The sequence below is a fragment of the Puma concolor genome, chromosome E1 (genome assembly GCF_028749965.1).
Source record: "Puma concolor isolate L17-30 chromosome E1, mPumCon1.1.hap2, whole genome shotgun sequence".
NCBI classification, from domain to species: domain Eukaryota; kingdom Metazoa; phylum Chordata; class Mammalia; order Carnivora; family Felidae; genus Puma; species Puma concolor.
The window spans coordinates 12,441,920-12,454,688 of NC_141680.1; the positions used below are offsets into that span (position 1 = coordinate 12,441,920).

The 12,769-nt window shown below is 57.9% G+C and overlaps 1 protein-coding gene across 6 annotated transcripts in view; it reads right to left on the reverse strand.

Annotated features, from left to right (window-relative positions):
• Window positions 1-12,769, reverse strand: part of MPRIP (myosin phosphatase Rho interacting protein) — a 146,349-nt gene that overhangs the window by 7,690 nt on the left and 125,890 nt on the right. For 5 of the 6 annotated variants that reach the window (XM_086686231.1, XM_086686230.1, XM_086686226.1 and 2 more), the window contains 6 exons: window positions 7,477-11,343; window positions 3,851-3,998; window positions 3,024-3,141; window positions 2,006-2,165; window positions 845-964; window positions 5-91 (listed from right to left, as the gene is read on the reverse strand). In XM_086686231.1, the coding sequence (XP_086542357.1) occupies window positions 5-91; window positions 845-964; window positions 2,006-2,165; window positions 3,024-3,141; window positions 3,851-3,998; window positions 7,477-11,343 (4,500 nt within the window). The remainder of the gene's footprint in view (window positions 1-4; window positions 92-844; window positions 965-2,005; window positions 2,166-3,023; window positions 3,142-3,850; window positions 3,999-7,476; window positions 11,344-12,769) is intronic. The other variant, XM_086686232.1, reaches the window with a different exon arrangement.

Sequence of the window (12,769 nt, forward strand, 5' to 3'; positions counted from 1 at the left end):
TTACCCGCAACGCCGTCTGTAGCTCGTCCTTGAGAGAGCTGATCTCCTGTTTCAGGTACTGTATTTCTGACTCCTTGACCCGCAATAAGACCTAGAATGAGAGAGAGGTTAGGGACTGACATTCAGCAGCAAAGGGACTTCCAGAGTCTTGAAAGCAAAGATGAGGGCCGAGCAGGGAATGTCTCCATGCCCTGGGAAGCAGACACTGTCCTCGTCCTCCTCCCTGCCAACATGCGGCCAGAAATGCCACCAAACACACTTAACCATTGCTAACAGCCTGCACATCATATACAGAAACAGAAAGGAATCACTGCGATTCCTCCTGGACCCGAGAGTCCTGTTTCTCGGCCGAGGGGCCATGGTGAGCTCCCGGGACTGGGCCCATGAAAGCATCCTGCTGAAACTTTTCCTGAACTCACTCAGCCTCCCTTCACGTCACTGAGCATATTTTCATGACCAAATTTTAACTGAATGGGGAGAAAGACTCTAGGTGCTTTTATAAAAAGACATACAAATCAATCATTCTGACTTAAAACTGCAAGCGGCTGTGGTGTTCACACAGCTATTAAATGTTTCACTTCAGGTGGTCGGTATCTGTGGTGTGGCCATGGGGTCAAAGGTCCCCGTGGCCTCCCAAGAGGTCCCCCACTCCTGCCACGGACCCCACGCTGCCTGGCAGCTAGTGTCTTTTGTCGCCCTTGGGGTGATCTGGATCCTTCCACGTACTTCCCCTCCTGCTGTCTCCGACTCTCATCCCTGCAATGATACCATAAGCTAAGGGCCACCCCTCGGTCCCCACTTGGGGCTCGTGTGGTGCACGGCTCGGGGAGGGGCTGAGTGGTACCTCTAACTCATAGGCATCCTTGCCCTGCGTGAGAGGTGAGCCAGCGGCCTCTCCGCCGGCATCCCCGGTCAGCAGCGTCCGTAACCGTGAGATCTCTGCAGCCAGGCGGTTGTTCAGCTCCTGAGAGACAGCAACACAGCACAAAAGGATGCTTAACCGAGCCACCTGGGGGCAGCACTCACACGACACAACCAGGAGAGGTCGGTTTCCTGTGTGAGCACAGGAGGCCATGGGCAGTGCTTGTGCGCACACACACCGCGGCGTTTTAGATTTAACGTGTGAGTCTGTCACCGCCTGTGATTTATATCCTTGCAGAAGCTGTTCACGTGGGCTCTGTAAGCATCTGCTGAATTGCGTATGCAGGATACCTCGATACCTTTCTGTCACCATAACTAGCATCCGTGCGTCTCACGGTTTGCTTAACTGAGTTTCCACAGGGTTAGGCCCTCCCTGCTCACTTTCTGAACCATTTTTTCCAATTAACAACTGGACATGTTAGGCCACTGCAGTGACTAGGCGGAACCAGTCCCACCATAGCGCCCTCCTACGGGCTGACCGTAGGCCCAGGGAGACCTTGAGTCTGGAGCTGGCCAACTCAGTGCCTGCGGAAGACCAGCAGTGGGTCACGCAGATAGTGGTCCAATTTGGTACCCCAGAGTAGCTTTTATCAAACTATATCTACCTTGAGCCTTTCCATTAGCCAGGATTTTAAATGTACCCCGATTTTCTGAATAGGCAAAATTTAAAAGAATAATCTGACAAAAAAAGTGTGAACAGTGTATGGACTCGACTGGGAGACGATTAAATACAGTCCCAGCCTCGGGGACAGGAGACCTGGACCAGATGCAATGACGCTCCCTCTCGGGCCCTGCTCAGCAGTGACGAAGCAGAAATCCAGAGACGCTCAGGAGAGACTGAGGCATCTCAGAGAGCCCAGATCGGCTGGAGCCAAAGTGACTCCGAAGTGAAACAGCTGGTTCAGGTGGCAGACGGTCCCAGCTCCGCCACCCGCAGGGAGTTTCCGTCAATATGCCAGGAGACGTCAGACGTCAGGGAGAAGCCTGTGGATGGGGGGCCGCTCCGTGGCTCAGGAGCTCGGGGCCACCGCACGTGAGGCCCGGTTCCCAAGTCCACCTCGGGCTCGCCTGGCCGCCGGCTCACCTGGTTGTGGGCGTTGAGCTCCTGGTTCTCACGCTGGCACTGCCGCAGGGCCTGGCGCTCGGCCTCCAGCGCCTGGGCCAGGTGGGCGTTCTCCAGACACTTCTGCGAGTACTGCTCCGAGAGCACCTCCAGCTCCCGCTGCACGGACTGCAGCTCCTCCCTGGGGAGAGGCCACCGTTCACCTCTGCGCCCTCACGCCCGGGGCCAGGCCTCTAACAGGCTCTGTGAGCCCCTTCTGCGAAACTTGAGGAACGATGAGACACAAGGCAAAGGCTGAGCAGAGAGGGGGGCCCGTGCATTCATTCTGTGGCCTCAGCAAGTTCGTATCCAGCTAAAACAGGGACACTTAAACAGTACTACAAGGCGCCCGGGGGGCTCAGCTGGTTAAGTGTCTGACTCGATTTTGGCTCAGGTCGTGATCTCGCGGTTTTCATGGGATCCAGTCCCGTGCCGGACCCTGCACTGACAGTGCGGAGCCTGCTTAGGACTCTCTCTGTCCTCTCTCTCCGCCCCTCCCCTGCTCGCGCATGCTCTCTCTCTCAAAATGAATAAACAACGAAAAAAGCACCGCAGGCTTACAGAATCTGTCCTGTAGCCTGACTTGCTCCTCTCCCAAGTAGCTTAACAGTCCCACGGACAAAACTCTCATGTCAGCAGAGAATTCACTCTGGTGATTTGTTTTCAACGCTAACTTTTGAGGTACTTTGTGTCTGATAACCAGGACCAGGCTTTAACCATGCTCAGAAAATCAAAGCCTTGTGATGCTGCTGTCAGCAGCCTGGACCTCTTGGAAAAGGCTGCTTCTTCCACTAATGGAACTGGGAAGGTGCTCGGCCCCTCAGGAAGGGTGGCTGAGGTGCTCTCAGAGCCCTCAGGCCTCCGCCAATGCCCACCCTTGGGACCCGTGTCCCTGTGGCTCTTACAAAGCCACAGGAAAGGTGTCCCTCCCCATCCGAAGGGCTTCCCTCCAGAGCCCGGCCCACAAGGGCCGCCTCCAGTGGGCAGGAAGCAGACTCACAGGTACTGCCGTCGTAGGGCCTCGATGTCCGAGTTGATACTGCTGATCTGGGACCGCTGGCTTTTCTCCAGCTCGCGTTCCATCTCCTCCCGGTGGGCGTTCTTCATGGCTTCGATGGCTGCAAAGACATGGCCATCAGCACGAGAGGCTCGAGGGGCAAGGCGGACAGGACAGCCTGATGGCTGCCCACTGTTAAGTTGCTCGTGGTCTCACGAGCGGTCAGGCAGGCTTCTCCCAAACCGATTCTCTGAGGCAGGCACGAGCCAAGCAATTTCCAGGGAACTCCCACCACAAGAGGGATGCAGGTGCATTTTTTTCCCCGTGTGTTAGAAGAGAGCCAAACTGACGAAATAAGTGTCGACACTGAAATCAAGCATGAGTTTACAAAACAAGCACGTGTTCAGGTTGGTTTATTTGTTTCTTTAACCCTAAAATGACAAACCACCATAAAGCAGGGTTACACGAAAGGAAGGTAACACAAAACCGACGGCACCAATGCTTGCTCAGGGCAGAGTGCGTCGGCCCTGTGATACGGTCTCCTCGCCAGGTAGAAGCCGCAGCTCCTCTGTGCTGATGTTACCGGGCACTGGGGGCAGAGGGGGTCTCATGTGGTCAAAGGGCCGTGGACAGCCCCTCAGGTGTCGCTGGGGGTGCCGGCTCTGGGCCTGCAAGCCCTCGGAGGGCCCCCAAAACCAGAGAACTGTCAGAGAAAGATTCTCTTGGATAATGAAGCTTAAGTCTCAAGCAAAAGCCCGTGCAGTCAGCTCAGGAAGCCGGCCACCTGCCACGCCCCTGGGGTTAAACTGGCTCCCAGGCCCAGCTCCCACCTGAGATGGTGGCCGCCGTCTCCTCAGCCAGCAGGCGGTCCTTCTCCTCTCGCAGCTTCTCCAGCTCCCGTTGGTGCTGCCTCTGCAGGTCCTCGATCTTCTTCTGGTGCGTTTCTTCCATCGCAGCAAACCCTCGCTCGCACGTAGCCTGTAAGATGCAAAAGGGACTCCATGGATTTCTTTACCTTTCAGCTGGGTGTTCTGTTTATCAGTGCGCCAGCAGCCCGGCCCCTCTAGGCTCCCTGGTCCAGGCGGCAGGCTCCCTGACACCGCGCACGGAGCCAATGGAGCATCTGACGCCTGTGTGCAGGCTCCCACCGATGCTGCTGGGTGTTTCATGCTATCGGCATTTAGAAGAGAGTTTATAGCTCTACGTTCTCTCATTTCCGTGATTGTTCTGAATCCTGCTTTGTGGAAAGTCGGTACTGTGGCGGGAAGAGCTGCAGTGGAACTGAAAATAGCTGATTCTGGACCTTTATAGAATTGCTGCTGGGCAGGACTGACCACAGGGAAGGAGAAGAGACTGGCTGTGTCTGGTTTGAGTTATACGGCACCAAACAGGGCATTTCATAAGCAGTCACAAACAGGGACGAGTCTTTGCCAGCTGGAGGGAGCCAGGACCGTCCTGTGAATGATGGGGACTCTGGTGAGGACAGGGGGCGGGGGGTGGTGCACACAGCCCAGGGGGTCTGGCCCTGCCACTAACCAGCTGGCCACCCTAAACTGGTGTCCACTGGGGGACTCAGGTTAGGCCACACGATCTCTTCTCTTCCAGCCTGCATCTTCCTTCTTCCTCTTTCAAGGAAGACAGAGAGGGGCACTGATTAACTAACTGAAACGAGAGACATAACAGAACTGCTTTCCAAGCTTGTCCGGTTCATGTCTTGTTACAACGCAGGCTGGTTTATTACCTGGACACGGGTTTGGGGGAAGCACACAGGTACACCCTAAGACGGGATCAAACCATCCTACACATCCACACAGAGAACCCCGGGCATGGCTAATCAGACTGCTCTTATCAGAGGGGCAGGTGAACGTGCCACACGGCTGTGAGAGGGTGGGATGTGCAGCTGTTTTGGGCATGGAGGTACACTCTCTGTCTCAATCCCTCGCAAGATCTCATTCAGAGTAGGGATCAGGCCTTTCGGTGATTAAAAAAAAAAACAAACCTGAAGAATATGGCCATGTTAGATCCCAAATGCAAAGTATGGTGGGGCTCCTCCCTCCCAACCTATATGTTCTTTGGTCAATCTTCTTGCACGTGGATTCAAGAAAGGACACAAAGGAATCAAATCACCACACTTGGGTGTCCCTGTCTGAGCCACCGCAGTAACTGAGTGGCCTGAGATTCTCTAGTCAGTATTTTTGAATTCGTGGTCACAGTCTCGACTTCATCTCCACAGACTGGCTGCACTGTGCAAATGGTCTTAACTCTTGTCCACCATGACCTGGGCATTACTTCTCCCAGGTGGCTCCCATCTGGAAGCTGGGGGCCTCCGCTCACACCACAGGCCAGCTGGAGGAAGTGGAGGGCTGTGGCTCCCGGCCCCCGGCCCTCTCCAAGCCCCTCATCTTTCCTCTGGCATGCTCTGGTTCACAGTGAACACACAGCTAGTAGGTCTTTTAGGGTTTAGTGTGACTTGAGTGCTTTAGAATACTTAAAAGTTAAGGGTGAAAATTCTTCCTACAGAAACATGGAATGATCTTTAAAGACCAGCTGCTTCCTTGGACAGCATACGTGTTTAAAAATGATTCCCCTGTAAACAAATTTTAATTTTGAAGCCAGTAATCCCTGGGATCAATAAAAGTCCGTCAATGACGACCGTGCAGAGTTGTGAGGGGAGGTGTCAGCCTACAGCTGTCGGAAGAGGGGCTGTCAGGCCAAGACCCTGGTCTCCCTGACCCAGGCAAAACTCTGCACAAAGTAACAGCCATCAGCCAGACCCCCTTGGGAGTCCTGTCTGGTTGTCATTTCTGTGTCTCGAGGGGGTGAGAACACGGAGGATGGGCTGGATGCTCACAGGCACACGACAGAGGATACACAGCACGAGCAGCGTCCAGGTCCCCAGAGTCACGCTACCAGAGGCCCCAACGTGACTTCTCGCTAACTAGTGGGATCACGTCACCTGTTTGGGCCTCATCGGTGCCCAGCTGACTGACACAGGGCTGAAAGTGCCTCACTGCACAGGGACTGTGCCGGAACACGGAGGGGAAGCAGTTCACTGTGACACAAGGTGTGAATGCGCCCAGGCGCCCGGCCACACAGACCCGCTAGGCGTCACGGGAAGGAGCGGAGTCCTCTCCCGGAAGGGCACTAGGGAACAGTGTCTGTGCACGTTGCTTTGGAAGGTAAGCCTGGCCCCCATCTGCAGGCGGTGCTCACACACACTGAGCGCCACAGGGGGCGTCACCTGTACACTTCTGTTAAAAGAACAGTGAAAACGGCCTCTTGGCCGTCGGAGGGCTTGCCGACGACCACACGTGCTCGTCCGTGGTCAGTGGGCTGTGCCATCACACAGACGCCAAGACCACACCGCTGACTCACAGCACGTTTCTGTTCCGCTTCCGGGGCCACAGGGACGAGCGGCCCGCCGGACAGCAGCGTCAGCCCCACGTGTGGCGGGAGCCAGCTGTGGGCACCGGCTGAGCGAGGCGCCATCACGCTAGGGACCTGCCTGGGGACGGACGTCTTGAGAGGAGCCTGGGCATTTACTGCGCGCAGCCCCGAGGGATGGGGCGAAGCTCAGGAGGAGGGTGCTGAGAAGCTGAGGGGAAGCTCCGGGCAGGCGCAGGCAGGCACCTCTAGCTACGACGGGGGCGGGGGAGGACCCGGACTGGCCCACGCGCCCAAGGCCCCAGGGAGCCTGGGAAGGTCACCTTGACACGACAGGGCCTGGGTACTCTGCCTAATGAGGCAGAGTGTGAAATGCGGTGGGCTGTGGGGGACAGTTGCTGGGCAGAGGTCATCCCTCTCGGCCCCCGGAAAAGGACACCAGCAGCCGAGAGGCGTGCTCAGTAGAGAAGCCCATCTTTCACAGAGTGCCCATTAAGTGCCAGGTCCCCACAGGGAGCTGGAACGGGAGAGGGACCCTCGACACCATCTTTTGGGAGCCCCAGCTCTGCTCTCTTAGGACAGTTACAAGGAGGCACCCTCTGAGGGAGCCTCTGGCCCCTTCTCCTGGGTGCTTCTCAGGTTTGCATCTGTACCGGCCTGGAGTGGGTTCCTCAGGGGCAGAAAGAGAGGGTGAGGCTGGGACAAGGACAATAGAGGCTTCCCTGCTGGGCACACAGAGGGACAGAGCAGAGAGGTGATGGGGACACCACACTCTCTGTCCCGCGGTACTCCTGTTGTCCTTCCGCGAGTCCTCCTTGGGGGATGGGGGGGGGGGGCGGGGTGGACGTTGAGCAGGAGGCTAGACCCTTGCCCAGGCCCTGTTCTGAGACCACAGCACGCCAGCGAGGGGTCAGGGGAGGGACAGCTTGACTCTGCGTGTTCAGTCACCCAGAGCCAAGAACCGTGTCTCGGCTGTACCCCGAGAGCCCTGTGAGGCAGACGCTGCCCCCCGAGACAGGCGGCATGATGCCCGCCCCTCAACTGCCTTGCAAATTAAGTGATGCTCCAGAACCTTAAGGTTCTCAAAGTCTTTCTGGTACTTCTCCCGCAGCGTGGCCGCGTTGCCCTCCAGGTCCTTGTGCTCCAGCTCCTCCCGCATGATGTCCATCTGGGCCTCGAGCTCCTGGATGCGCTCTCTCAGCCCCGTCATGGAGTCAGCCTCTCCCCCGGTTGGCTGCGGAGCGTCCCGGGGCCGGTCTGCGGGCCAGCTGGAGGAGGGGGGCTGCCGAGGGCCCCCCGGGGGGCCGGGAGCCGGCAGGGCTTCGGGGGGCCGCCCCTGGTAGTGGTGCAGGGCCTCCTGCAGGCAGCGGAGGCTCTGGGCGTAGTGCTCCTGCAGGGTCCTCAGCTCCTCCTCGTGGATGGTCTGCAGCTCTTTGATCTTGAGCTGGAACTTGTCCTCCAGGCTCTGCATCTGCTCCACGTGGTGCCTCTCCATGTCCCGCCGGTCCCTGACCGAGGCATCCAGCTGACTCAGGACTCTGCTGTGCTCGGCCTGCAGCGTGTCCCCCGCCCTGTTCAACTGCTCCACCACACACCGGATCTCCTCCTCGTACCTCCCTTGCAGGGCACACATGTTCTCGCTGTGTTTGCTTTCTGCTTCTTCCAGACATCTCTGCTGATGGTCCAGCTGGGCGACCTTGGCCTTGAGCTCTGCGTTCTCCCTTTCGATGATGGCAATCACTTCCAGGTACTCGCTCTTTTGCTTCCGGAGAAGTCCCTCGTACTCCTCCCTCAGGGCCCCGACCGCTTGCTCGTGCTCCTGACAGGAGGTGCCCCTGTTCTGCCAGGACGCCTTGTAGCACCGGAGCTCCTTTTCATACTCCAGCCGGATTCTGCAGGCTGCATAACACACCTGAGCCTGAATGATTGCGTCCTGAACTAATAACGAAGAATATTGACCGAGGCCTCCCAAGTAAGTGTTACAGGACAGATTCTGGGATGCCTGGAGAAGCTTCTGGCAATCTCTTACTGATTCCACCGGGGGAAGCGAGGTTAAAGCGGCAGATATCTCCCCTAAGAGGCTGGCCTTATCTTTAAGCTGCAGGGCGAGCTCCTCCTGAATGGCAACAAGGGCCCCAGAGCTCTGGGTGGACAAGTAGAAGGGCTCCTGGAAGCCGGCTCCTTGAGGACTCAGCACTTCTCCCAACGGGCTCAAGTCCCAGGATGCCTGCATGCCATCTTCAATGCCTGCGGGAAGCTGGAGGGCTTCGGAGACCTGCTGCATCACTCTCTCAAAGTCGGGGGTCCGGTAGGCCCCCAGGATGTCCCCGAGCGCGCGCTTGTGCTGCTGCAGCGCCATCTGGGTCCCCTGGAGGGTCTCCTGGATGCTCTGCAACCGGCGGTGGAATGACTCCCTCACCGACTGCAGGGCGAAGCTGAGCTCTGCCCTGACCCACGTGGCGTCTGCCAGGGCGGGGACCAGGGCTTGCGGGACGCTCTGCTGCCCGCCTCCTGCTGCACCGGCCGCCTCTCCTCCCAGCGTTCCCAGGTGCTTACTCAGGGACTCCACCTGGCTCCAGAACTCGCCATCCACCAGCACCTTCTTAGCCCAGGTGTCCGCTGGGGCCCCAGGACAGACAGCAGCACTTTCAGGTTCCAGTGGCGACTTTCCTGACTGAGAAATCTCGTGCAGAACACGCGAGATATCCGATGTTGTGTTTTGTAAAGAGTCTGCTATCTGGTTGATCAGTGAGGCTTCCAGGGCTATCTGGTCAGAAAGGAGTTTCAGCTGCTCCTGCTCACTCAGTTCAGGCCGGTGCAGTGGCTGTGAAGTCGCTTTCCCCACCTCCGAGAAAGCCCCTTCCTCTGGCTGAGCCTGCGCCCCGCTGTCTGCAGGCGTTGGCCAGCGGCTCCCGGCCTGGACGCTGCTGCCCGGCGCGTGCTCCACGCCGACCAGGGGGCCCGCTCCTGCGTCCTGTGTTTCCTCCTGGCTGGCCACCGGCAGGGATCGCAGCTGCTCTCGGCAGTTTTCTAAGCAAGCCAGAGCCTGGCTGTTCTTTACCTGGAAGTCGCCTAGCTCCCCGACGTGATTTTCGACCATCTTTGCCCTCGTCTGTCTTTCCTGCTCCAGCTGGGAGGCCAGCGCTCCGACCTGGAGCAGGCTGGCGCGGAGCTGCTCGCGGAGCCGCGCCTCGGTGCCGGCCCACTGCTGGTGCAAGGCGAGCAGGGCCTCCTGGCTCTGGCCCTGCTGGCTCTCCAGCTTCACCGTCACGTCTTTGAGCTTCTCCTCCGTGATGTAGAGCTTGGTCTCCAGGGAGTGTATTATGGAGAGATAGGTGTCGGAGTCGCTGGCCGCGGGCAGGGAGCTGGGGGTGGCCTCTGACGACATGCTCTCTTCCGAGGGGGACCGGTCCTGGCTGGTGTCGGAGGACGTGCTGCTGGTCCAGGTCTTCTCAGACCCATCTGGGTGCGTGTATTTTTGGCACTGGATCGTGGAGAACCGGATTCTTTGCCTTTTAACGCCAGGTACTCCCTGGTCGGGTTTTGTTGTGCTCTGAGGGGGCCCCTCCCTGTCGGGCACCTCCGACTTCAGGGTCCCTGGACTCTCTTCTCTCCTGGGGCTGCTGTCACCACGCTCCTCCCCTGGGACAGCCCCCGGATCCTCATCCTCGAGCCTCGGATGTGGGAAGGCTGGAGGCGCGGCAGCGGCTTGGGGTTGTGGGCCCGACAGCACGATGCCGTCCTCCGCCTCTTCCGGGCAGCTCCGCGGCTCCTCCGCGTCTTCTGATGACTCCTTCACAAACTTCCTTAAGATCTCTTCCTTTGCCTGGAGCTTCATTTCTGTCTCCTCCAAGCTGCTCCCCAAGGCGACCATTTTAACCAAAGCCTCATTGAGGTCCTGATCTTTCTTTTCCAGAACCTTCTCGTGCATCTCCTTGATGTGTTTCAGCTCCTCCTCCTTTTCTTTCAGCAGAGTGTGCATGCTCTGGAGCTGGCTGGCCACCCTCCTGTAGGAGTGCTCCAGGCTCTGGCAGTCAGCCTCCCTTCCCCTCAGCTTCTCCTGGAGCTCGGCGACGTCCCCGTCAGACAGGGCGATGCGGTCCATCAGCTCCTGGAAGCGCTGCCTGATCAGGTCCCGCTCGTCCCTGAGGCTCTGGACGTGCTCGGCCAGCTTGTGGATGCTGGCCTCCTTCATCTCCAGGCGCTCCTCCAGCTGGCGTACCACCTCGCTGCCCTCGAACTTGGCGCTCAGCTTCTCCTTCTGGAGGACCTCCACCTGCTGCTCGTGGTCCTGCAGCTGGTCCTCGTAGGCGCGGGCCTTGTCCTCCACCTCCTTCAGGTTCTGCAGCAGCGCCTGCTTCTCCTTCTCGCAGCTCTCCAGCAGCGCCTCGTAGTTGCTCTGCAGCTTTTCCTCCATCAGCCTCTGGGCCTGCTCGCTGGCACTCAGCTGCTGGCTGAGGTCGGCGATGCGCCCCTGCAGCCGCTGCGCCTCCCTCTGCCGGTCGCGCTGCAGCGCCTGCTGCAGCTCCAGGTCGCGCAGCTCCTGCGTCTTCTCCAGCAGCAGGGCCTCGGCGCCCTTGAGCTTCTGCTCGCTAGCCTGCAGCTGAGCGCTGAGCGCGGCCTCGCTGTGCTGCCGCTCCTCCAGCTGCTCGCGGACCTTGTCCTTCTCCAGCTTCAGGTCACCCTTGAGCTTGGCCAGCGCCTGCTCCTTGATGGCGAGCTCGGCGGCGGCGTTGCTGAGCCTCGCCTGGAGGCTCCGGATCTCGGCCTCGTGGTGCCGGATCGCGTCCTTGGCCTCCCCGTAGCTGCGCTTCAGGGACTGGATCTGCTGCGTGACCAGCTCCTGGCGCTGGCACTGGGCCTCCAGCTCGCTTTGGAGATCCTGGTTGACTCTATGGAGCCTCTGCCAGGCACCGGATGGGGAGGTGGCCACTTCAGTCTTAAAAAAACCGATTAAACACTGGTTAGTAACACTCGGGCCTCCCCGTTCTGAGTGTCACACCTCTGGCCAGGGTCAACCACAGAAAAGCTCCTTGGTGGGTTTGCCTTTTATCCTCGGCATAATTTTTTTTTTTTTTTCAATTAAGAAAAGAATCCGACAAACCGTCTTAATTTTTTTGGCAAGTAGCTGCTTCTAGGTAAACAGAAAACATGGACAGGGACATCACACGGCTCTAACCAAGCGGCTTCTAGGAGAACTAAACCAAACAAAACTGAATAATGGAGCACACTGATGGGCAAAACGAAGACCAGACCGGAGGACAAGAGATCGCTGGGAAGGACAGGGGGAGGAGCAGAGCGGCGGGATCTGTTTGTTTGTTTGTTTGTTTGGCAACACAAAGGGTACCCAGCTCTAGGCAACAAACCCTAAGAAAGCCAGGACTGGGGTGTGGGTGGCGGGTGGCACGTGGCACTTCCTTCTAGGACGGGGAGAGAAGGAAGGGAAGCCACTGCTCGGGAGCCAGTGAGGTAACAGCTGAAACATGTTCCTTTGGGAAGCGGAGCCCGTCCTCTACAGTAACAGGAAGAACTAATCTCTACCTGCAAGAAGACAAAATGAGGGGGAAACGGAAACCAGGGAGTAAAACGTGATCATCAACGAAACAAACAAACCTTTGTGGAATTCAAAATAAGAAAGTGAAGCATGCAAGAAACAAAACACAAATGAAACAAGACTCCCCCAACTGAAAGGCATGCAGAAGAGACAGAACTAATTAATGCAGGGGGAAAAAAACGAGAACATGAACAAGAGTGAGAAGAGCCCAGCCTAAGAATTTGGCCTGCCTGTGGCTCGCTCTAGGTCTGGTGTGCTGGCAGGGAAGCCACAGATGTGACACTCAGTTATGTTACAGTTACACTCCACGACATCCGAGCATGCAGGCTCCTCCTCCCCAGCACCAGCAGCGCAGTGCCCGCCCCGGGGGGGCTGACTCCTCCTGACCCTCAACCCCAAAGGCCCCCTCCCCTGCTCGTTCCCAATGACTTGGTTAGAAGCCTGTTCAAAGCGCCAAGGGAGGCTAAAAGTCACGGTTGTTAGACCTAGCGGAAAGGCCAGCCCCGCCCAGCTTCGCCAGGGGCTTTGGCTCAGGCTCATGCAATCATCCAGGTTAGACACGGAGGCAGGTTCTTAGAGGTTAGCAATGTGCAAAATCTGCTGCTAGTTTCTTTGCCACCTGATGTGAAGTGAATTCGTGCAGGTTTAAAAAGATGCTCCCCAAACCCGGAACGTCTACACGAAATGACCCAGGAAGCCCTAGAGTGACATTTATGGGAAAGAGGGACACCCACCATCACCAGTGCCTGGTGCCTGAGAGTCTGACCTGGGCATGGCCACAACTTGGCTTGAAGGGGCGGGGGAGGGGGTT